This window comes from Scatophagus argus, chromosome 20 (assembly GCF_020382885.2).
Source record: "Scatophagus argus isolate fScaArg1 chromosome 20, fScaArg1.pri, whole genome shotgun sequence".
Lineage (NCBI taxonomy): Eukaryota > Metazoa > Chordata > Actinopteri > Scatophagidae > Scatophagus > Scatophagus argus.
Genome location: NC_058512.1, coordinates 3,254,724 through 3,280,596, shown reverse-complemented (window position 1 = coordinate 3,280,596; position 25,873 = coordinate 3,254,724). Strand labels below are relative to the sequence as shown.

At 43.1% G+C, this 25,873-nt stretch overlaps 1 protein-coding gene across 5 annotated transcripts in view; it reads left to right on the top strand.

The window, feature by feature from the left end:
* Positions 1-24,601, top strand: part of si:dkey-34e4.1 (carboxyl-terminal PDZ ligand of neuronal nitric oxide synthase protein) — a 40,644-nt gene extending 16,043 nt beyond the window's left edge. The window contains exons 3-13 of one of the 5 annotated variants that reach the window (XR_006841816.1): positions 5,068-5,160; positions 5,323-5,381; positions 6,589-6,697; positions 7,977-8,118; positions 9,154-9,326; positions 11,870-12,031; positions 12,434-12,638; positions 13,982-14,026; positions 14,397-14,727; positions 19,190-19,472; positions 22,515-22,648. Coding sequence is in view for 3 of the 5 variants with exons in the window: in XM_046374665.1 (XP_046230621.1) it covers positions 5,068-5,160; positions 5,323-5,381; positions 6,589-6,697; positions 7,977-8,118; positions 9,154-9,326; positions 11,870-12,031; positions 12,434-12,638; positions 13,982-14,026; positions 14,397-14,727; positions 22,515-23,058 (1,863 nt within the window). In the remaining 2 variants the exon portion in view is untranslated. Of the gene's footprint in view, positions 1-5,067; positions 5,161-5,322; positions 5,382-6,588; positions 6,698-7,976; positions 8,119-9,153; positions 9,327-11,869; positions 12,032-12,433; positions 12,639-13,981; positions 14,027-14,396; positions 14,728-19,189; positions 19,473-19,983; positions 20,388-22,514 lie in introns of those variants that run through there. The other 4 variants (XR_006841815.1, XM_046374665.1, XM_046374668.1 and 1 more) reach the window with 4 other exon arrangements.
* Positions 24,602-25,873: the final 1,272 nt, after the last annotated feature.

Genomic DNA, 25,873 nt, shown 5'->3' with positions numbered 1-25,873 from the left:
GGAGACAGAAGGTTCATTTACAGCATCTGTAGGACAGTTGCTTCCATGTCATGACTGGAAGCTCTGTTTTCTAGAGCTGAGGTCCCTCTAGGAAAAAGAGCGTCAGTGTCAACACTGGGATCCACCAGAGTCTCTCATGTCCACTGGGTCGTCCTCTACAGTTTGCTGTGAGACTCAGTTTGTTGTCCAGGACCCAATAATGCTCATAATCACTGCTAACAAACACCTGACACACAAAACACCGAATGTGTTTTTATTGAACAAATTGCACATGAATACTGTGCAAGCTGAACTCATCCCCAAATCGACACCAGTTGACCCTTGTGTCCTGGGCTTCATCTGACATGTCAAACGTTTGCATGCTGCGCTTCAATGGCGCTTCTATAAAAGTTCTTTTTTTCTCAGCTTTTAAAGTCTTTTGCCATGATACTGAAAGAAGTACAGCAGTGCAATATGCACTCCCATCCTGAGTGAAGCGGCTAAAAACAGCAAAACAAAAAGCTAAACAGAGAATGGAGCCATTTTCCCATGTGATAGCCTCATTCTGATAATTATATGTTGAGTTAAACACACAAAGAAGCTTAAAGCTGATTTGGAAGCTGTCATTCTCAGCTTTTGATGACTCCCAGATATTAAATGGTGAATAGAGTTTGGGCTTTGAGTTGATTATTCATGAACCAAAAAGAGATGCTGTCACACCAGATTCTATTGTCTTCGCTTGCTCAGATGTTACTAATAAAAAGAGAATGGCCTCCTGTCTCCTCTGGTTTGATCTCATAATGTGTTGTATGTCTTGTTTTAAAGCAGCGAAATGTATTAAGCCGGGTTCAGAAACTCTACTGAGAGCCAGCTTTTCCTCCTTCCTCATCTTGTGCACGGAGCAACACCCATCACTATTCTGTCTGACACTTTCATAATAGATTGCAGAGAGGAACGCCGGCTGAAATTTGTTACGCTGTCTGGGAAGACTGATGAGTCCGACGGCTTAAATGCACACATCCAGACTGAGAAAGATTTGGAATAAATGCTCACTGTGCCTCTGATGCTCACAGTCATCAATGGAGGAACAGTTTTGAGGATTTTAGGCAAATTGTTGAAGGGTGCTTTGAACTTAAAGCTCATATCCTTTGCACACCTGTTCAAACCACACATTAGTCATACACCTTGAATATTATTCCTCTAAATGTCTCAGGAAGTGTCAGAATTTGGAACAGCAGACTAAAATCAACACATTTTGCTCTGGAATATATTTATGTCTCACTGAAGGTAACCTGAGATGCTCAGGCTTAGGGGAACTTGTGCTGTGAGCTTTTAATTGTTGTGTTCTGCTGCTGGTAACAAAGCAAGTGCATTCAAAGCTTGAATATTTCAAAACACTTGACATTTAAGCCAAGAAAATATAAAAATTTCATACTTTGAATGAAGTTGCCGAATCCCGTTTTTCCTTCCTGGCGTGAAGGAGCAGCTGTGTGTGAGTGTTTCGACTCTGATGTGTTAGTAAAGATAGTAAGCTTCCTGGCTTTGCAGAGGTATTTTAGACTTTGTAACGTGTAGGACATCAGAGACGTGTGTGTGTTGCTTTTTTTCTTTTCATCCTTTCTTTTTTGCTGGTGTTGCCAGCAAGTTTTTGGATTCAGAACTGACTTTCATTTTCAATGAAATGATGAGTTTTGCTGGGGCTCATCCCAGACTGTGAGTCACAGTCACATTGTGTTAAGTATTAAACAGAATGATATTTGTTCTGGTCTTTTCTGCATCGTTTGTTTTTTCTACTGTAATGAGACAAAAATGAACAAAAATCTGAGTTTGTGGAGTTCTTCAGATGCTTTAGCCAATAGCGGTTTGACATTCTGGTTTTATCAAGTGTCAGACATGATGTCTCTTACCTGTTCCTCAGAGCTTCCCACTCTGGGGCGTAACACATGGCTGTTGGGGGACAGATAAGTGATTGAACTGGAAAAACGGGGGCTTGCAAAAATACAATTCAGCTTGTGAGACATAAATACGGTTTAAATGTATTTCTAAGGGTAAAGGAAAATCTTTATTTTTGCTTCCTTACTTTACCGTTGAACTTACAGCACTGTTGGCTAACGATGGAGTTATTTTTGTCTGATAACCTTTAACTTTCTTTTGTCGCCTCCGAGTCCCCCTGAGATCTTTATTAACTGCTCGGTCACCTTTCTTTGAATTGCCTCATCTTATTGTTTGCCCCAGAGCAAATACTGTACTCTCAGAATCAGTGGATTTTGCTCAAGGTTCAAAAGAACACTGCATTGGGGATAAGTGATGTTCGCCCGCGTTTTGGTCTCACTCTTGGACACTTTCCTTTCATCTCACCGCCACGCCGCTTTTCCTTTGCAGCTTGAGCATTTCTGAATTCCTCCTCTCTAAACCCTGGCTGGCGTCTCTCTCTCTCTCTCTGTGGTGTGATTCCTCCTCTCCTTCTCTAAACCTATTCTCCATTTAATCAGCTCTCTCAGGACTCAGTTCTGTATAATTAGACTGAAACTTTAATCACCATGGATCCGGGGCAGGGAGAGCAGGGCATTTCAAACAGACACAAGCAGAAAATTAGTACGAAAGAAGGTATGAAAGCGAATGTGACAAAAACCTCTTCATTTGAGTCTTGATGTTTATTTGCTGTCAGTCTTTGCACACATTGAGAGGCCGAGATGACACATACCAGAATCGCACAAGACAAATAAAAGCCAAACTGTCGTATGATGGTGTTAGGTTGGTCTTGACTTGCTCGCGATGCTCAGTTAATTGTTCCATGGCATTATTGTGCAGCTGGATAAAAAGGTCACAGTTTGCAGGAGGTCCTTACGTAACAACAGCTGTCTCCTCCTATCTGCTCACCTCTCCTCTTCTTCTGTGCTTCCGTCTTTGTCTTTTCACCCTGGCCTCGTCTCCAGACTGGCATTCCTTTTAACCTTTCATTTTTAACGACATATTCTCTCCTCCCTGCCCTTTTACTTATTCATCTGAAGGGAGACCAGTCACCTTTGCTGTGTATTAACATTTGGCAGAACGTGGTAAACAGCACCTGTTTTGTTGCAGAAGATTTTTCTTTTTATTTTTGTTCCTAAAAAGAAGACGCTTTTACTTTTCACTCCAATTTGAGTTCTAGGTAGTGATTTTTTTGACTGCTTTCACTTCAGTTTGAAAGAAAAATGGCAGAAGTTACTCTGGACTTGGATCAGTGGCCTGTTGGGGTTTTAATTATGGTGCAAAATAAAATAATGTTAAGTGACACAGGATGAATATTTTAATAATAGCCATGTATCAAATGACAAGGTGACAATGACGAGCTGGCATGTAGTGATGAACCAACAGAGAATTGTCACCTGAATCTGCAGCTCCCTTTGGCGTTTGCAGAGTTTCAGGTTGTCCGGCTGCTAGTGAGACTGAATCAGGCTGCTGTTTCCAGTGAAAAAGTTCCCACTGAACACCACTCGCCCTGCATCAAACAGCAGGCAGACAAAAGTTAGCGACTAGCTGGTAAACATAGAGGGGCTGTAAGGATTAATTGATTTATCAGAAGTAAATTTTTCACCACAAATGCCAAATACTTGCAGGTTCCATCTCCTTAAATGTGAGGATTTGCTGCTTTTCTTTGTCACTTATCACAGTAAAAGTAGAGTCTTTGGATTTTAGTCTGTTGGTTGGAAGACGTTTCTTTGGGCTCTGGGAAATTGTGACGAGCATTTTTCAGAAATGGCTCAGTAGAGACCAAAACAGCTAAAAGACAGTGAATATTGGGCTTAGATTATATGTAATATGTTAAATGTCATCATGAGGCTCAGAAATGAAACACCTGAGTTTGCTAACACGACGGATGGCTTTGGCCTCGCGCTCCCACTGAAGGCCTCGTTAGCCGAGCTGAGTCCTCCTTCATGTTTTAAAGTGACACTGATTCGAGTCGACAGACCAGACTTGCTAAGTTCCCAAGCAGAGAGCCTTGCCAGCTGACATGAACATGTTAGTCACTCAGTGCAGACACAGCTGTTGTGTACCACTCAGCAAACAGCAGAGACAAACTTACATCCTGGGCTTCTTACTTAAGTGGAGTTTAATGTAGCTGGGAAGCAGAGCTGTGGTTCAGCTGCACATTTATAACGTGACACCTATCAGCCAGGAGGATTAATGAAGTAAAAGTGCCAACTTTCTCTGCTGTTAGCTGCATATAATCAGTGAGGCTACACCTGAATTGGGTGTTTAAACCTCTTGGATGTCATTTGTTGTTCATCTATCTCCGTTACCCAACTTTCCGAGTGTAATTTCACTGGCATCAGAGATTTATTTATTTATTTATTTATTTTTGATTGTTGGCTTGTCTAAAAATATTGCTCAGCGCTTCTGTTGTGAGGAGCCAAGCTATTAAAGATGCTGATATATTAAAGTGCACTGCAGATCCTGTTTTAATGCTGACAGATTGTTCCTACTTATGCCCTTTATTCAGTAAGCTTGCCAAATGTGCAGCAGGATGTGCACTCTGGCTGCACTGTGAGGTGCGTTTCTGTTTGTCAGAGCACATGCTTGCACTTACAAGTTCAACAGTAAGTTGATCAACTGATTTCAGCAGAAAATTAGCAACAATTTTGCTGGTCTCAGCCTGTCCAGTCTTAAGATTTCAAGCCTTTCTTCATCTTAAATGGAACATATTTGAGTTTAAATCTGTAGTTTGAAACAAAGTCAACAAAATCTTGTCCTCTGAACGTTTGATGGACATGTGGACAAAACATATTTCAGTGAAACACTTTGACAGTAATGAAAATAATCATTAGTTACAGCCCTAGTAATGTGTCAAATGAGAAGTGCTTCCAAACTCTTGCAATATTATGACTGATTTATCATCCATTTTTGTGCAATTATGTGTAATCAGCTGCAACCAAACCGCCTCCATGAAACCAACAAACCTGCCATATGAAAGCTTAATTTACTGTCAGTTTAATGGCAAATTAAAACTGTGCTTGCTCTTGCAGACTTTGTAGATTTTGACTTCTTTCATACAGCGAAGAAAAGATATTATAATGTCACTTTGCTGATTTTTGTCTGTTTTTTTAGTATGAATTCAAGGCCAAGAACATCAAGAAGAAGAAGGTCAGCATTGTGGTGTCTGTGGACGGAGTCAAGGTGATGCTGAGGAAGAAACAGAAGGTGAGTCACTAGCGACAAGCTCTGATATCAGTTAGATGGAACCACTTTTCACTGGATTCAGAAAGTAAACGGTTTCAGAGTATTCGTCATAATAAATGTATAACTGCTTTAATATAAGGTGTTTTATCGGCACTTGATCACACTCATCTGTCTCACGCACAGAGAAAAGAATGGACATGGGATGAGAGCAAGATGATGATCATGCAAGATCCCATATACAGGTCAGTCACACCTCTGAGGCTCTGACAGTTCAATATGTTCATACTGTACGTGAAACACATCCACAATCTTGATATCCTTACCGCTTGCCTTATGCCAGGGGATTAAACTGTCAGATGTTCAGTCTAGTCTGCTCTTTGCGCTCGGCACGTTCTTGTTAGCTTCGTCCAAAGTAATTACTGTGAGTATGCTGCAGATAATACATGCTGTATGTCTCTCAGTGGAAATTAGATCCTTGGACTCAGCCTCTGCGGGTGCAGCTGAGGTTTTCTTTATAGGCCATCCTGTGCACTTTACCGTGCAGTACTAATGTGCTTTAATGTACTATACTGTATGTATGCCAAATGCAGGTACATTCATAAGTCAGCAGAATGAATAATCTATAGCCTGTGCGTGCAGTCGTTAGAGCATGTGTTTGTATACTTTAAAATATGTCATTTTTCCAGGGGTGGCACTCCTGTTCTCAGATTGTATTCACAGTAATGTGGCATTTAAGACCATCTGTGCAACAGAGTTTCAGTTTGTTTGACAGAATATCTCAGCATCTGCGCCCAAATAAAATGCGTTCACTCAGGGCCTCAGCATCCCGTCGGCTTCTCCATTTGTGATGGAGCCTGTCAGCCAATCATCAACGGGCCTGTGAAGCTGTCAGTCACTGCTAAGCAGCTCGCAGCAGTTCGGCTGTGAAGTGTCAAAACGAGACTGATCTGTCAGGTGCTGAGAAGAGAAGGAAGATTTAGAACAAGGAGTGCAAGTTAAAATTAAAGTTATGGTTTTTGAAATGATGTAATGATTTTTGATATGAACTGTTACAGCTAGTAAAAAGTACCTAAAATGTCCTAACATTAAACATATAACTAACTTGGGTGTGTGTTTGCAAGTTCTGTACATATCTGTGGAAGGGTCCAATGTGTGTGTTAAATATAATTATCTCTGTTTGTGTTTGTGCAGTGGGGGCATTTTGTACACTCTGTATCGTGATATTTAGGAGTACAGGGTCATAATTTCGTTTCCAGGTTCCCACTGGAGATATTTTATTGCAGCCAAGGACAGAGATGCAGGGGTTGCTGTTCGGGAAATAATAAAAAATAAAAGAAAAAAAATAGTGGGGGCAGTGTACAGTATTTTCATAGTATGAACACATAAGGAGCTGGCATGAAGTATTAAACCGTAAAAAGCTGTGGATCACATTTTCATCATGTTTTTCAGGATTTTCTACGTGTCTCATGACTCCCAGGACTTAAAGATCTTCAGCTACATTGCAAGGGATGGATCCAGTAACTCCTTCAGATGTAACGTCTTCAAGTCAAAGAAGAAGGTACAGCAAGACGCGCACGGCTGTTTACAGTCCGGCGCTGTGATAGTTGAAGCAACATGCCTCAGCGAGGCTTAGATGAGGAGGTCGATACCACACTTAGAGTAGTGGAGCTATGCATTGGCAACAGTCTGGCAGTACGATATGTATCATGATACTACAGTGGTTATGATTCTGTGTATTTCGATATACTGTAAGAAAGGCAGCGTGGGCTTGTGTTCTTTGTGTTTACGACTGTGATATGTGCGTATATTTTCCTGTTTCAGCTGACGTGCACAGCTGAAGACGGATTACAACACTGCTGTCTAGCTGTCGGCTTTAAACACAGCATAAACGATCCACAGAGAGTCCACTGTATGCCTAATATGACACAAAAGCCACCAGACCAGACCGTTAGCCTAGCTGAAAGACAGCAGCAGTGTTAAACAGCTTTCTGTTTATGCTAAGCTATGCTAATTCTCTCTAGCTTCATATTTAATATACTGAAATGAGTCTTCTTGTGTGACTCTGTGAGAGAACAGTAAGCATATTTTCCAAAATGTTTCACTTATCATCACAGTGTTTATTAGTCAATAAAATAACGCTGGGAAAAACACAACCACAGCGCTGCCCTGCTCATGTTTCATAACCCCAAAATAGTGTCAGGTGCACCATGGGACTTACTGAATGCAGATCTAAATGTGATCTATTTCAGTTCTCTGCGTTTTTCTTTTTTTTTTCTCAGCTTTTTATTTCAGAATTCATTTCCTGCTAATCAATAATGTTAATCAATTTTGGTTTTAAATGTTATCTTAAATTCAATTTCCCCTGGCTTAGTTAATATCCGGTGGCTTACCACTGCAGATCCATAGTCTGCAGTGAATACAGAATAGATGCACTCAAGGACAGAGATTACAACTGCATATTTGAGACAAGAATCTCTTTACTTTTCTTCACACAAAGCTGTTTTTTACAATTGTTGCTAAAGTGCTTGCAAGTTACTGTTGTCTCAGCTCAAAGGTCTGTTATTATCAGTCAGCTGTGAACAGAACTGTTCCAGTGAAATGATTTTTTATTAGTGTCTGAACTGGGGGTATTCAGCTGCATACAGAAGGTGCCTGAAAGTGCTTGTTTTTAGTCCATCCAAAGACCACAGCAGGTGGTTGCACAAAGGACATGATAAGGTGAAATGACTTGCTGTGGTGTCCTGCGGCAGGAAATGCATCTTATCCTTATTGTGGTGTGCTTCTCTAAGGAAGACCTTTCAGCTCAGACTCTCCGCTCTCCTCTCTTTCCCTGCCAGACGCAGGCCATGCGCATTGTGCGGACAGTAGGCCAGGCCTTCGAAGTGTGCCATAAGCTCAGCCTGCAGCATGCCGAGCAGGATGCAGACGGACAGGCGGATGGTGAGAGTGACAAGTCCACAGAGGAGCCCAGCAGTCAAGGTGAGGCCTACCTGACACTGTTAACTGCTGTCTGCCTTTGCTGAGAACTTTGAAACCCGCACTCAGACTGTTACGTGTTCTGGGTTATTATACTGTGGTTTTCATGACTGCAAAGATGTATGTAAAATAAAGTGAAATGTTAACAATTATTGCAATGTATTGGAAAAACTCCTGAGTGAACTGTTAGGGAAGCATCAACTCTGTCTGGGGGGCCAACAGAGGAAACACAGCACAAAATTGAACTACTTTGGTAATTTTTTTTCTCGCTGGACTGTTAAAAGATCTTTTCTGGATTCTGTGAATCAATTTGAGATGTTTCTCTGCACTTTAGGTGGCCTTTCATGAGCCTTTATTGGTCATTTTGTCCTTGCCTGTGTGATTATGTGCTTCTTTACGGCCTAAATGGGACCATCAAACCTCACCAGCTCATTAATTCAGCGCTGCAATCAAACACCAACAACACAGATGTCTGCTTGTACTGTAATGTTAACAGATCCGAGGGACAACATGAAGCTAATCTGGATTTGAGAGTTCTCTCAGGCTTCATGCTGTGTTTATTTCATGTGGGATGGAAGGCAACGATGGGGGAAGCGTCCCTGTGATTACAACTTTCACGTCATGGACGGCACGAGGGGGTGACTGCCAGTGTTACCAGTAATGAGTGTAATTAGCAGAGCGAATGAATGGTTTTCTGGCACTGAGCTATAGTTGTGTGACAGGCAGAGGGGTTAAAATGCTGTTTATGTGCTTAGAATAGCTTTAAAGTAGGGTTTAGTTATCTAAATGAAAGCAGCCATGTTTGTATGTTTTTGCTGCTGTGTATATCAGATCTGTCGGTAGGATATTAAATTCCACAGATTTACTGTATAAGCTGTATTTATATTTTAAAGCAATGGCGGAGCATTTTGGGAAACATGCTTATTTGTAGCCAAAATGTATATGAGAAGATTGATAACGCTCTCATATGTGCCGCTTAGCTTAGCACAAAGACAAGATTTGCACGAATAAGTATCCCAGTATCTCTCACAACCACAGGTCGTAAACTGACAGGGGCGGAGCAAGGGGAGGAAGAGGAGGACAGCAAACGTGGAGGAAGACAAGCAGGAGGAAACTCTTCAGCTGGCGCCTCTCTGAGTGAAAAGGCTGTGGGTGAAATTCTGCAGAGTCTGGCTGAACTGAACGTGGTCAAACCTGGACAGACCATCATTGTAAGATACCACACACACACACACACACACACACACACACACACACACACACATACACTGCATCTTCAATTACTAAGGGACATTTTCTTGGGTCATGAAAGCTGCTAAATCTAGAGGCAAACTTGCCAAGTTGGCAATACTGAATGTAGAGATTGATGTGATATTACGAATTATTCCGAGCGTCCCCACGGAGATGTCGCACCAATCAAATTACCAGCATTGTCAGGCAATAGAGCAAAAATTCATGTCCTGATAATGCAATGGGCTGAAAAATTAATAAGATGTAAATTTCTTCTCTTTCATTTACAGTTTTGACAAATGAAAGCACACAACAAGGGCATGCGATTTCTGATTTTCTTCAGGTCACCTTTAACTCAAACATTTATAGCGGCTGTGTTTCTTGTCATGGTCAGTGAACAGCAAAACATTACAACAGCAAGATCACATTGACAAACTCACATCATCGGCACCACGTTCTCAGGACAGTCTGTTGGGATCGGGTGTTACAGCAGCAGTAAGGCGGTGAGGTCGCAGCACCACATTTTAATGATTACATCTTTCTTTGGTCCGGACTGCTTCTGGCTCTCTCGATGCAGGACTTTGCCTCTGTTTGATTCACTGCCTTGGCTTCAGCAGTGTTTTGATGCTATTATCTCAGCACAGTGCTGCCAAATGGCTCATTGAACTTAGGAAGTACAGTATAGTGCTTTGTCATCTACTGCAGTAGTACCTGACCGGATCATTGATCAGCAGCTTTGGCAGCAGATACTGCAGGTATGAAATGACCTGCTCAGTCTTGTGTGAGGTAAAAAGAGTAGATTTTTATTTCTCTGCGTTTGAAATTTGGCAGACTTTAAATCCTTATGAAGTTAGAAGCTGACAATTATCTTGAATAGTTTGTGCCAGGACGAACAGACGCGGGGCTTTGGTGTGTCATGATGTGTTCCTTTGGATTTGTCGCCACAGCGAGTGAGGTAGATACAGCTGTTATCATGCTGCGAAAAGAGGGGGAGCGGGGAACCTGAATGTTCCTGCTGGCTGTGAGAAGGGGGACACCTAATCCCAAAAACCCAGTCTGTTCCCTTTGATTTCTGAGAAACACCATCATAATCCCATTGAGGGGTTCACGAACATCTGCTCTATAGAGATAAGCAAGAAGGAAGAGAGGAGAGGAGAAAGAGAAGGACCGAGAGAAGTGGAGGCAGGAATAACGAGAGATCAGGATAGCAGAAAAACATACAAGATACTGGTGGTGTTGGTGGCCAACCGAGACCTTCTGAGTGAGGCTGGTTTGTATCCGTGTTTGTGTTTGAACTCCTCACAGTGGGTGGGGCTAAATTTGAAAAAGGTGATGTCACATTTCATCCACCAATCACAGCTTAGACTCCCAAGTTCTGTGACAGTTGCTGGGTTGTTTGTGAGTTTTGAATGTTAAACAGTTAATAAGAAAGAAACAAAAACAAGATTTGTTTTGTCAGCTTTGACTTTGCTTATATAGTAAATTAATGCTCAGTTAATGTTACAGAGAAATACTTAATTTCACTTTCCAATTTCCAATTTTAAAGTATTCAGGGACTTTAATCTGCCTGATGTTTGGTTTGTTTTGACTGTAAAATAACAAAAAACATAATGGATTTAAGTTGCTTGTTTTCTCTGACGAGCAGTCTAAAACTAAACTTTTATATAAAGCAAACAAAACAAGTGCAGTAGTTTGTTTTTTCTACACTGGTTGTTTTGTTTTGTCCATGCAATATCAAATATTCATTACCAAACAAGCAACAGATAAAGTTAAAGTTTGGAACAACACATTTTTATTTATTTAATTTATTATTTAATCAAAGTTATCAAATCATAATCAACTTTTGATTAAATTTGGTGTTTTGAACTTTTCAGCACATAAAGTAGAAATCTTTCATGTGAAGCATCCAAAATCTTTTCTGTCTTTGGCAGGATAGATTTACCTTTCATTGTTTGTAACTTGGAACAATTGCTTGACGCTGATCAAGGATGGAATTTATATGCTGTGCTTTACAGAGTGCTGCTTCGCCCTCTTGTGGTGGGATGCTTGAGTTACAATATACCATCAACCAAGTCATTTTGCGTGGCAGCAGAAACGATTATGCAGACGTGAATCTGATGTTTTCTCTCCCTCTTTTCTTCTCCCTGCTATGTGACACAAGTGAAAAACTTTTCAACAAAAAACATTTGTGCTACCAGAGATCATCTGGAAAATACATCTAAAAATCCAGGGAGGAAGGGAGACTTGAGAGAGATAAATAGAGAAAAGAGTGGAAGTGGGGGAAATGAGCGTTGAGATGAGGAGGTACAGCTGGGCTTCATGGACCTCCAGATCAGTAGGTCGCGGTTCTGCTCTCAGGGACATCGGAGAACTGGGTGTTCCTGAGGGTCAACATTGAAGACCATTGGGGTTTTGATGTTTTTTGTGGGCACAGAATGTTACAGGGGAATCCCGCCCATCATTTCATCATTTTTACTCTGCCAATAAAACATCTTTTCTCTGCGTGTTTTTCGTCTGTGGTCAGGACTTTGATCGAAGGTCCCTCTTCACCGTGACACCCCAAGGCGTTACTCCCAGCAGTCCTTGCTCGCAGTCTCTCACTCCGCTGGCTTCACAGCACTACCTGCAGCTTCTCCAGCAGCAGCTGCAGCAGCAGCAGCAGCACACACAGGTGGCCGTCGCACAGGTGAGAAGCAGGTTGTGCAAAAGCAAAGCGGCAGGCTTGGCTGAAAACACGTTCTGACTGTCTTTGATCCATGCTCAGATTTAGAATTTAGTTTCAATTGTGAAATATTTAAAAAAAGCATCCAGGATGACGTTAAGCCAAATAGAGAGATGATCTTTGACTTTTCAGCCAGTTCATTTCTCACTTTGTGTCTTTTGCTGATGCTGAACCACTAGGGGGCAGCACCAACACAGAAATAGAAGCTCAGTCAGTGCAGCATGATGAAACAGAACCAAAAATGCATTTGCAACAGCGCCTGTGTTTTATATAACAACATCTAACATCATTTTAATGCATCTGTGTTTATCACATGAATTAAATCAGAGATGTTCACACACACTGCCGTTTATTTTTCCACTCCAGGTGCAGCTGTTGAAGGATCAGATGGCGGCAGAGACGGCCGCTCGTATGGAGGCTCAGGCCCGCGTCCACCAGCTGCTGCTGCAGAACAGGGACTTGCTGCAGCACCTGGCGCTGCTCGTGCAGCAGCTGAAAGAACTGGAGGCCCATTCACCCAAAACAGCACAAGCAGGGCAGCCACAACAGGAGCCTCAAGCTAACAGGCACAGTAAGTGGCCGGTGGGGGCAGCGTAGTCCTTCACATGAACTCGTGTCAGGTCAGGCTCCTTTGTGTGCTGCAGTCCTTCTCACAGCTCACTTCCCTGTTGTGTAGTCGAGACACAAACCGTGATCCCTCGCATGTTTCCTGCTTGGAAACTTTGTCAGGTGTGTTTGATAGGACAAAAGCACAGCTGCCAACAGCTGAACCCCACCTGCAGGTGAACACGAGTGCTTTTCCCTTCACGCCACCTGAGTGTTCCTCAGTTGAGCATCTGGTTCTGTTACCTGTAGAGAACAGAACAAAAATGGTGTCCTTCAGGTATAGTGAGGGATTTTAATGTTGAAGATTCCTTGATCACAAGAACTTAAGTCACGCATAATGAAGACTAACGCAAAGTTAGTCGTTTTTAGAGACTCATAATTTTTCAAAAGCATCTATGAATTTTCTGCTTTTTTTGTCATATTTTAGATTTAATTCTCATGTTTCTTGTTAAGTTAGATGTTAGCTTATTCTTATCTTTTATTTTAGTGTATTAGCGTGCTAATTTTGCTAGCAATGCTAATGGGAACGCCATTAGCTTTGCAGTTTATGTGACCTAACTAAACCAAAGTATTTAACAACTGAAAAACTACTAACAATATTTTTATTTACTTGTGACATGCTGATATTATTGTGTGTATCTACAGTCTTCTACCACTCTTGTGTTTGTAAATGGAGTTCAAAAATCCTGGAAGCAGATACAACATCAGTATGTTAGAGACCATCTCAACCACACTGCCAGCTACAGCCTCAATGATAAACTTAAAGTCAAATAAATACATCTTAAACATTTCAGTCAAAACTGATCATGACTATCGTTGGAAAGGCAGAATTCATGGCTGAAATGTCGTATTGGGTTGCGATAGATTTTACAGATGTGCCTAATAAAGTGGCTTTGGTGTATAAAAACTGTACTTGTAACTGCAGTCCTGTTGATTAGAGAAAATGTATCAGAATGGGAATATTGATCTCACTCTGAAATGATTGGTGAGATTTTACATGAGCGGAGGGCCGTGCATCAACACCACACTCACTCTGTGTAACACAGTGTGTGGAAACAACCTATTTTTGTACACAATAGAATCCTTATTCTAAACTAATAGCAGATTATATAATCACAGTTTATTTTTAAAAAAACATTATCTCATACTGATTGTGTTTACAGCCTTTATTTTAGTACACACACACACACAGTTGTGTTTTGGAGACCATAAAAATGAGTGGATTACTTTATGGGGACTTGCGTTTTGTCCCCTTGAGGAAGGCGAGACCCCACATTGTGAGTAATACATGTCCACTTTGTCCCAAAGGAGGAATTTTGGAGGACGGATGTATTCACAGCAGCTTGAAAAATGGTCAGTCTTGCCAAGTAATAATGACTAACCACACACTCTGTTTCAGTATCTGTTTCTCTCTCTCACACACACACACACACACTAAACAAAGACGTGTGCGTTTATATGAATCTGAAGATGTCACATCACATTTTGTTCTTGTATTAATTATGTTAGTGATATAAAATCCTGGCCTTGCTAATCTCAGACATGGCAGAACTAAGTGCTGCTGTTGTCAGCCAGCTCCTCTCTCCTGTAAGCAGAGTCAGCACTCAGAGAGAGAAAAAGAAAAAAAAAAGCCAATAAGTTGTTTGTCTTTGACTTTTCTTGTTATCTTCTTTTTAGTGGTGGCGCTTTGGTTTTTATCATTTCTGTTATTTGTCCTTCCCAGATGGTGTGCAGCCGTCTTGTGCCTCAGTTTCTACAACAACAAAGTCTCTGTCTCTGAATCTGAAGAATCACCACAGCCAGACCCTGAACCAGCTCATCACCTCCACACCCGCATGGCCACTGCAAACCTCACCCCTATCCCCCACCCAAGTGGACTGCGCCGAGTCCTACCTGAACCTGCTCAACCTGGAGAACAGCACCAAGCCGGATGCGTCGGTCAACGCAGACCTGGACCCCTTCATCAGGGCCAACGGAACAGCGGACAACAAGGAGAGCCCGTCCAACGAGATCGTCCCGTTCACATCGATGAACTCTGCCAGCATGGATGAGAAGTAAGGCGACCTTGTGTTTATTACACAGAGAGAAAATAATATTTGTTCGTGCTGTACCAACAGAAATGCACTTATCTGCTTTCTGGCAGGGAGTTATCAATCCCATGTCTCACTTTTGGTTTGTTTACCGGAATTATCTGCATGTTAAATTGTCATTTTTACCTGTTCTTACAGGCAGAACAAAATATGAAGATGCAAAGTTTTAGTTATTGAGCTTCAGATGGCTTTACTGATGGGCAGATTGTCTCCCTGGTTCCAGTATTTCTGCTAAACTAAGTGACTTCTGGCTATAGCTTCATATCACACATGAGAGTACTTATCTTGTCAATTAACCCTCTGCCAGAGAGCAGATATTTCTGAACTATTCCTTTAACGTGCCTCCACATTCCTGATGTGGTACCAGCCAGTTTGTGTTTGAAGTAACCAGGCTACACAGTGACAGCCTTTTAGCTTTTAGTGTTATTAGTGGAGAACAGCTCAGCTCAGCAGAAACGGCCTCCAGCTAATTAAAGTGTGACTGTAATCAGGGGATTACAGAACACTGGGAGAAAAGGGTTGGGGTTCGACAAACAAAGAGAGGATCAGGTTTGAGGTTGGAAAGAGGGAATCAGAGATGCCTGCGAGAGAGAATAAGATTTAAGCGAAACTCCATCAGCTTTAACTCCGTCCCTGGGATTCTTTGTCTTGAAATAAACTCGTTTTGAGAAGCCATTAAAACACGTGTCGAGAGAGTAAAGACACTAAATGGAATAATTTTCTTTGGAATAATTTATGATGATGATGTGCTTCTTCGCTTTTCATTTGAGGCTGTGTTTCTCACTGTGTTGAAGTGCTTTGCCGACTGCACCTCTGAGCTGACGTCTGAATGCTGAAGGCCTGCAGCTCAGTGATGCACAGCCAGTCCTTACCTTGAATGCACACATGGAGCCACAGCATGTCATTGCTTTTTAAGGAGCTTTTTAATGAGCTTTTAATCTCCTCGAAGCCATCACAAAGACCAGTTCAAGTGAAGGAAAAAAAAATCATTTACAAACTCTTTTTTCTTTCATCCTTCTTCTTCTCCAGCATCCTCTCACTTAATTTGTCTCCCCGCTTGGTGTTTTCTCTCTCTGAAAGTGATCCTCAGTGAAACCCTCAGAGGAGAGCGCGTTACAGTTGATTTCAAAACAGACAGGGAGAAAACAATCAGGAGCTGGAACCGACTCTGCCTTTGCAGTGCCTGCAGATGTTGTAGTTTTATGTCTGTTTTGGTGTGTGTGTGTGTGTGTGTGTGTCCGCTAGACTCACATCCTGTGGTTTCTTTGCAGTCAGTCCCAGTTCCCATCCCTTCACAACCTGAAATTCAACCCCCTACATATGTCATGTTTTTTTTTCTTCTCTCGCATGTGCAGCGGGGGAAAAATGAAAGGAAAGACAAAAGAGAACCACAGATCTGTTCCAAAGAGAGGCGTGTCGTTACTGTACATTTCCATCCGAACATTAGTTTCAGCTGGACCTGAAACTAGCAGGGCTCTTTTTCCCTTCTTTTCTAATTACGTAACAACTAGCATCTCCTTCCTGTCTGCCCATCTGCCTCTTCAGCTTTGCTGTTTTCTGTCTCAAAGACTTAAAAAAGAAGTGTATGTTAGAAATGTGTCACCCAAGACCCTGTGTGTTCTGTTTCTTCAAAGTGACTTCCTCCTCTCTGCCATCCTCCCCGTCTTCTGTTTGCTCCTCTCCTGAGTGACATCATCTTTCTGTAAATAGCAATCATAAAATTTTGTGCCGGGTTTATACCCAAATGGCATATAAAAATTATGAAAAGTCAGGTTATTGCTGCACAGAAAAAAAAAACATTTTCCTGCTGAACAGAAAAGCTGGCAACAACTTTGCATTGAAGATTATGAGAACAACTATGACATTTCGTGTTTGTTGTGCAGATTATGTGACTCAGGTATATGGTCTAATCACATTAAAGCATTGGGAAAATAATGGGAGAATTAGATTTAAAGAATTGGAAACTTTAGCTCCATTGTGTTATTGTGTTTCCCCTGCCTTTGCATTACCCTTTGGCACAGTCTGCCTCGCATACCCACCCTCCTCCCAGCAATTTTTATTGCTTCCATTTGCTTTTGTTTTCTGGAGTTCCCCAGCGAATCAATGCTTACAGCACGAGTGGCCTTATTTTATGTTCTGCGAACAAGCACAACATCTTCTCCCAACACCGTCTCTCCTCCTCCTCCTCCTCCTCCCCCCTTTCATCGTTCTGCCCAAGTGGACCTCCCCTCCTGCCCCTCGGGTCCAGTACTGGTCATGTAGAGTGCTGGAAGACGTTCAGTTCGAGTTATTACTGCATGTTAGCTTTAAATCACGCAGGAATTATTGCCCAACGTGGATCATAACCATGTTGTGCTCTCCAGTTGGCCCACTGCATATGGTGTGCTGGTACACCATGCCAACATTACATGTAACCCTGTAGTGAGTCACACTTTACACAACAAAGAGAGAAAACCAAGTAGGTCAAAACAGGATGTAGTAGTATTCTTAAAATACACTTTGTGGGCATGACTTTGAGTTGTGTTATCTGCGTGTTTTTGAGTCATCAGCGTCTTTATGTGACAAACATGCTCGTGTCTCTGTGAGGCTGTACATACACACACCAGTGCTTTGAGCTAAATGCTAACACGCAAAATCGTAGTGTTGGCGTTGGACTCATCATCTGGGAAGCATGCGTGTCTATGCAGTGTTTCATAGCAGTATATCCAGTAGTTGTTCACATATTTCAGTGTAGACACTCCTGGAGCCGTGCTGCTAAAAGCTGCAGAGCGCAGAAACAGACACATATGGTCACTGGCTTATATGTACACTCGGCTGTATATTGTTCACAAGTGAGTCATGTTTTCCGCTGGCACAGTATAGACTGCACTCTCTCACACTTTTTCTTTCTGATGGTGTCATATGTTGCATAATCACATTTCCCGACCTGATCTGCTGTTCTCCTCTCCACCTCTGTCCCTTTGTTTTTGTGTTTTGCCTCGTTGCCCGCTAATCTGATTGTAAGCGATGTGATTGGGGTGTAATTGACAATGTTTCCAGGCATCTGGGTGGAGTTGACTCTTTCAGCTGGATTTACACTCTGCTACACGCAGATAGGAAGACCCCTGCGACAAAGTTCAAGTGTTCTCAGTCTCATGTGAGGGTGAGTGTGAAGTCTGGAAGGTCAGGGACTCGGTCAGGGACTCAGTCAGGGACTCGGTCAGGGACTCGGTCAGGGACTCAGTCAGGGACTCGGTCAGGGACTCGGTCAGGCAGGGATGCTTTTTGGAATATGATTGAATTTTTCAAAGGTTTTGCAGTTCCTATCCTGGACTGTCACGTTCATCCTCCTACATGCTTAAAAAAAATCCCACACAGACATCCCACACACACACACACACTCAGACGGGTGCTGTGTGTTAATTCTTTCTGCAAAAGCAAGATGCTTTTACAAAGGCCCAGTGTCCCTTCTTTGAGTTTAGGCTCCTGCTTGTTCTTTCGCTTCCTTTGACTGTCTGTGTGGGTCTCGAGGGCTGACGGGTGAAGGACTTTACTGCTAAACCTTCTTTTGTGTGAATATGAAGCTAGAGATGTTTTACTTTAATTTGTCTCCACCTGTTGACCTGCAAAGCCCCTACTGTGTGTCTTTGAATTAAGGGATTTTTCGTGCTATTCTCCTGATTGCCCGCTTTGGTCCCGTTTATTGAACGGTGAAGCCAAACCATGCTGTGCCTGTGAGTCATCTGTACTGCCAACACTGCGGGACTTCGTTTTGACTTGTAAAACACCTTCCCTCCTTTGGTCACTTAACTGATTTTCATTCGACCTTTTAATTCTGCCAAGAATAAACAACAAATTGTTATTATAAAAGTACAGTAACTTACAAAGTTCCACGTCATCCTCCATGTTACCGTCTTGTGGTGATAATGCAGTACAGACAGCAGGGACTTCATTGTTCCTGTGTGGCAGTGTTGGATTGGGCCCAAATGTATAAAATCCCATCAATTCTTTCTATAGATTTTTAGCAAGTCACATCTGAAACTCTCAGCTGAGTCATCAGTAGAAAAAGATTAACATTTATGCTTAAATATGTGTGGTAAATATACATGGCCAGTGCAGATAAAAACATGAGAAATTTAACTGCAACCCTTGTGGTGCTTTATATGCACTTCAGTTTAACACAATGCATATGCGGCCATAGAAAGTGTCAGCGAAGAAAGTTTTTAATGAGGATAAATACTTCTGAAACCAGCAGCTCCCCTCACTTCACCACTACATTGCTGTATTTTTGGGTTCTACTTTCAGGTGTACCAAGGTTACAAATGTTTGGATGCTACACATTGTGGCTTTAATGGGCTGAAGGGCAAAAAAAAAAAAATCACTGTCCCCTGACATACAGGAGCTCCCTTCTCCTCTCTAGTCTAATTGTTGCCTCTCTTTGGTACAGGTGCGAGGACCCTCTTCTGCTCTTCCTCTTCCTCATCTAACATCCCTCATTTTCCTGTCGGTCTGCTCAAACAAACAAACTGAGCCCCAGATTATCACCCGACGAACTCATGCGTCCCATCGTCCCGTCCCCATCCCCGTCCCCGTCCCCGTCATCGTTTGCTGCACCAGCCCGCCTCTCCCTGGGAGCCCCGGGAGCTCTCTGCCACTGCCTAAGCCCCTTCTTCCTCTCCTCATCCTCTTCTTCTTCTCCTCTCTGCCCCTCCTCCTCCTCCTCCCTCTATGTGAGTATTACTCATGACTACCAGCATGTGGAACCAGTGTCTGTGGCACAAGTATGGGACTGGGCATGTGGTGGGCGAACAGCGTGGGTGTTTGCTGGCTCGTGTGTGGGTCTCACCAGTGATTTCTCAGCTAATGACTGCATAATAACCTCCATTTACATGCGGATGTGCTTCTGCAAATTCATAACCACATTAGCATTGAGGTAATCAATGAGTCACACATGTCTTATTATGCATGGTAGCACTGTCTGTTTCTGTGTGCTTTTTTTCCACCCTTTTTTGGACTGTCAGCGCTTGTTTTGTCTCGATATTCTTGCCAAAATAGATGAAATGTTCCTCTCTAGATCTGGTATTATATTGTCAGTGGAGGCTGCGCCTGAACAATAATGCTGTCAGAGCAGAAGCAGGAGAGAAGCACCTCTTCATGTCCCTGTCTTATACTCACTGTGATGCACTGGAGTTCATATTTATGTGTGTGTGTGTTTGTCATGTGCATGTTACCAAATTACAGGTGGAGAATGTTACAAGCCCATCAGCCTATGGAATACGGCATCAGAGGCTTCACATACAGTACTGTTGCATGTCGTACCAACAGCCAATAGAAGAGCAGCATAAGGAGATAAACTCATCTGATTTTGTGGTTTGCAATAGCTGGCAAAGATAGTCTCTGAACAAATGGACATGTATTGAAATCCTACAGAAGAGTGAATTGTGTTCACTAAACCCGCATGACAAACAGTATGCAAATAAGGATCTGGTAAAAAGGATCATGGGAATGTTGTGGCTTTCTGTTTATTCTCTGATGTCAAAGCTTTTCTCTCACAGTTAAATGCACCAAGTTAGAGGAAATAAAATATTTCAGCTGCAAAACATAATCCCCCTTTGAAAAAGAAAACGCAGTGCATTGCTTACTGGGATGGAGTGCCGCCAGTATGACAAGTAAATTTCAAGTTAATTTACATTCTGCGCTAAAATAAACTGAAGCCAGAGGCTGCCTGAATTTAGATTTTCTTCTTTAGCAGTAATATGAAGTCTGCATGAGCTGACATAAGTGGTCTGACTCTTACAGTCTCATTTAGCTCTGTACATCATCATGGCATAATGAGCACTGGGAGATCTGAGTGCTGTGGGCCTCATCACAGATCCCAGTCTTTAGCTTGTGTGTTGATCAGTTTATGTGGAATGAATCCTCTTAATGACAGAAGACTGGGAGTTTAGCTTCTGTGGTCAGCAGGTCATCTAATCTCTCATACTGGAGAGCTTCAGATATCATCTGGCTGTTAAAGGTCAAAGTTTCATCCTGTTGTGGTTTGTCTCACACAGGCTACCAGTTGGACAGATTATTTTTAATGGAGGGGGGGTTTCCATAATCACAAATTTTGTTATTGATGTCCATAATTATACAAATACGGTATGAGACAGTTTTTGTCCTTGTTTGTCGTATAGCTTTGTGTGTGAGACTGAACCTCCAAATAAAACAGGAGAGAAAAGACAGGCTGCAAGACAAAGACAACAGCAGCCGAGATGCTTGGCAGGTAGGCTGCAAAGAGGCCCAGAGCGAGATGAACGGCGAGACGGAGGTGGAGGAATAAAGGGAGAGGCAGAAAAATGGAGAGAAAAGACACAGTAGAGGGAGATAAAGAAAGAAAAGTGGAGTGCTGAGTCAAAGTTATGATAATGAGACGAGGGAGGGCAGCCTGCTCCTCCATCCAGCTGCAAATTCATCACCACGACTTGGCAGCACAAAGAGCCCCTTTCAAAATAACAGCACAAGAAACCACATCTGAATAAAACTCCAAACCAGACTGTTAACGTTAGTAACGTACAAAGACACCATTACCCACAGAGGAGAAAACAGTTCAAGTATTTTAGTATCAAAGGGTTTCACTTTGCAAAGGGAGCTCCGCATGGGTCACTCTGTCACTTACTGTCACATCACGGATCTCAAACTAAACAAAACTTTCTTCCCAGACAAAGACTTTGTAGCTCACCAAACTGTAAACAGGAGCAGAAAGATCTCCAGATGTATAAATGCACACAGATTTACAGCACAGCACAGTCAGTAAGAAATATATGCACTCTCAGTCATCCAGTGGGGAACCATAATCGTCCAGGAAAATACTCATGGCAGTTCATTCAACAGTGGAGATATTTGAGGCTGGACCAAAATGGTGGACCCACTGACCGACCACATCACAATCCCGAGAGCCACCTGCCCACAGTGGCTAATAAAAGCTGATTTGTGACATAGGAGCCAGTGGAGCTTAACTTGACTGTCTCCCCTCAGCACCACGTGTGCTCCTCCATTTGTTAGTAGGGGAAACGGTGGATAATTATCTCTGAAGATGGCTTCCCTGCACCATTACCGCAAGTCTGTAGGCGTCAACAGCAACCCCATACGGAAGAAGAGACAGTAAATACATCAGCAAGTCACATAAGTTCATTACTGAGACCAGGATTCAACCACAGACCAGATTTCACAGGGGAACGAAGTTAGCAGCCACCAGTATAATGGGATGGGAGGGGTTGGGGGAGGAAGCGAGGCTTGTTAGTGGGTGTGTGTCAGAACTCATTTTCCAAGAGAATGGCTACGAATGTGTGTGGTTGTGTGCTCTGGTGCTTGTCGAGGCATTTCTGTGATACATTCAGGGACACTGTAAAGCTGCTATTTCTGGTGTGTGGGGAGTGGGGGTGGAGAGGGAAAGCCTGCAGCTCCTTCCTTACTCCTTTACCCCTCACTCTCTCATCTTTGGCTCCTTTTCCTTTCCGTGTCCCACGATTTTCTCAGCGGGTGAGCTGCGGGATGTAGATAAGTCCCCATAAAGCCGAAACAACAGGGAGCCAGAGAGAACGAGCGAGTTACTGTCTTGTCTGGTAACAGCTTACGTCACAGTACGCTCAGGTTATTGGGCTATGGTGTGACTGATGGAGAGGAAAAGTGGCCTGAGGCTTATTCTCCTGCACCTACTTGGAACAGAGAAATGAACAAAAAGAGGACCTACAGCACTTCACTAACCAGCTCCCCTGTTCTTTCCCTGGCAGGTGTAAACAGATGATCCCCAAACTTGATCCCCCTCCACCCTCCATGAACCGCAAGCGGGCCAGCAGGACCTTGTCCCCGGGGTCAGACATCACAGCTGTGCCCACGCCTGGAGAGGTCACGGCTAACGATGGGGCACCCAGCCGCAGCAGCAGCCTCTCGTTCCCGGACGTCACCCCCAGCTCCTTGTCGTCCGCTGATTTCCACTCGCTCAGCAACGGCGAGAGCAGCTCCTGCTCGGCCAGCGAGGACTCCGGCGTCCGCTCGGAGACCAAGTCCCTGCTGTCGCCGCTGCGTGATGACGACGACCTGTTCGGGGACCGCGGGACGTTCTTGACGGCCTCCAGCGGCTGTGACAGTCCCCTGGAGGAGAGATGCGAAGCAGTTCTCTCTTCCTTCAAGTCGTATCCTGCTGAGGCCCCCGCCTACGAGCACCCGCTGCCCTTCTCCTCGCCTATGAATGATACCTGCCTTCACATCAGTTTCTCTGAGGATGAGCTGCTGGAGAGCAGCCAGGAAGAGCCTCATGTCCCACAGCGGAGTTAGGAGCCCCCAGAGTCCTTTCACCACGTCCTTCAATCAGCTTTTAATGCAGTTCTCACTGTCAGACCCTCCTATGTTTGCACTGGGCTCCGTTTCCGGACCTCTAATTATTCCGTCCACTTGTGACACAGTACAGACACAGCATATGCCAGTTACAGAAAAATAATCTATCATATAAATTATTAGCCAGTGGACAGATTTAGTATTTTTGTAATGAAATTAATGACCTAATTTACTTGGTAGTGACTATAATGTTAAGCAGAAAACATGTAGCAGTTCTTGCACAGTTAAGGTCACGTGTAATATGCCGTAGAATTCAAAGCCAGTGAGGGAACACATTTTATTTTTGCTAGTAGTCGACATTAAAACATTGTTTTGTACGATGCTCCCCTGTGCTGCAAACTGAAATGTGCGGGAAATGTGATTTTCTGCAGGTGCTTGTCGAATCTGCAGACAATCATGCAAACGTCTGTGATGTTGGGAAGAGCCTCGCAGTCTGTGAAGCGCCTGACTGGAGGATGGGTGGAAAGAAAAGAACAAGAAAGTCAGATAAAGGCAAAAAGGAGGATAGAAATGAGCAGATCTAGATTTATTTTTTTCACACACATTCATTTGTGACAGTGTAGTTTTTTTGTTATAAAGGTTAAGCGGGTTTTAGAAAGTTTTGTGCTACTTGTGTTTGGAGCTTTTCAGACGTGAAGCAGTGCTGGAAAATAAGACGAGCAGCCAAATAGTTTTTGTATTCTGTATTGTGTCAATTCTGTCAATAGCATCGCTGTTATCCTTCAAAACAAAGGGATTGCCACAAACATGATTTTGGCTTTTAGTAAGCCCTCAAAAAGTCGACACAATGAGCTAACAGCCATAAAAGCTTTGGAGTGCACCTGTCTGAGTGGGGAGTCTGTTATAACATGAACCCTCAGACTCAATGGGAAGATAATCACAGAGGACCTTTGGCAGATGGATTCTCTCTGTCCTGTCTCTCGCTTTGTTAAATCCTGACTAGCCAGCAGATCTGTTTTCATGTAGAGCTCTCAGGATAAATTACACTGATATTGTGTATCTATTGTTTTTTTTTGTGCGTGTGTGTGTGCGCGCAGCTCAATCTAAACGTTAGGAACGTTGCTTCATTAGTGTGAATCCCCACAGAGCGCCAACCATCAGTCTGTGAATCACTTAATCTGCAATTGATTAAGTGATCAATAGGCATGTGTGTTGTTCATATGTGAATATTGTTCAGATATTTAGTAAATTGAACCTGGGAAAAAAAGGTTCATGTTGTGAGAGTTAACTGTGTTGTTCATAGTGTTTCATTCTGTGAAGTGCGCCAGTGTAACCCTCAACAGGTAGAAGTGACAGAAGAGGAAAAGCGGCTGAGGTGTGAGGAGAGGGCTGGTGGGAAGGTGCAGGTGTGAAAGGCCCACGGGCAAATCTTTTAACACCCAGAAACGAGGCTTTTCTCAACATCACACGAGGCAGGGAGCTAGAACGGCAATGACATGTGGAAGACGAAAAATAATAATAATAAAGAGGAATAGTTGAAGAACTTGAGCGCCTATCAGTGTTTTTCTTCCTCACAGTACGATAACCACGAAATCAGGCTTATTTATGTGATCGTGCACACAGGATAATGACAGAGAGAACATGGCTGCATTTATCTGTTTTCAAAGGAGCTTCTGGTGACACACGTATTCTCTGTAATTTCCCACAACCTCGGCACTGTAAAAATCATTTTTTTCCACTGATTGAGGTGAGTGCACTTTGGGCATATCAGACTTCAAACTGCAAAGCATTCACGTATCAGAGCTGAGGAAACTATAATAAGTCACAATGCAACCACAAGCCCATTAAAAGAAATCTGAATGGCAACAAGTACAGTCTGTCCGCTCTCCCTCCCTGCCCTTTTACCTCCTTACATTCACATTTGGCATTAAACATTCATGTCTCTCAAACTCTTTCCCCCGTGCATAACATTTTCGGGGCTCGCCGAGACCTTCCGTCTCTTCTTCTGTTGTCTCAGAGCCTACAAGGCCTGTGCAGCGTGCTGTCGCTGCGAACCAGGAGCAGGTGACTGACAGGCTTAATGTGTTCAGGGTGGATGCGGTAATGAGAATGGAGACAACAAGGAAATCCTTCAGCTCTGAGGTGTTGGAGCTGTTATTTCCCCTGCACCTCTCTGATCTCAGGAGTGCAAACATCACCTCTTGTACAAGTACAAGAGAACTGATGAAGCATGTGGTGTGTTTCACTTGTGGCACAGGATTTCTTCCTGTTTGCCTTCTTTCAAACAGGATTTCCCCAACCGTCTAATCAATAATGCAGGTTGACTGTGAGGCTCTGCATAGCAGGAGCTACTCCCACTTCTATTTTTCTTCCTCTCCAGAGAGATGGCCTCCATCAAAGCCTGTTCGATACCAGACTGCATCTGATCTGCGATCAATCCGACCTCGATCCGAAAGGGCCTGATCGCAGCTTGACGCCGGCTCTTAACCCCCACTCTGGTGCCTTTACATAGCTGCTTAAAGTAGATGGCCGTCGTCAGTTATGTGCCCATTAGTGCTGCTGATAGGTCATTAGTCTTTGTGTAGACAGGAGTGAGCTGCTGTCAGTGATCAAAGCTTGGTGACCACAGAAACAGAGCTCACGTCATATGTCTGCCCCCTTTTAACAGCTGCCAGAGGTAATGAAGACAAGACAGCAACTTTCTCATTCTTTCTCAATCTTTAAGAGATTTTCTAAATCATTCAGAAGTGTCAGGTTTGGTGCACTGCTATAGTAAGCTGATCACAAATGCTGGACACGTAATGGAGCATCCCAC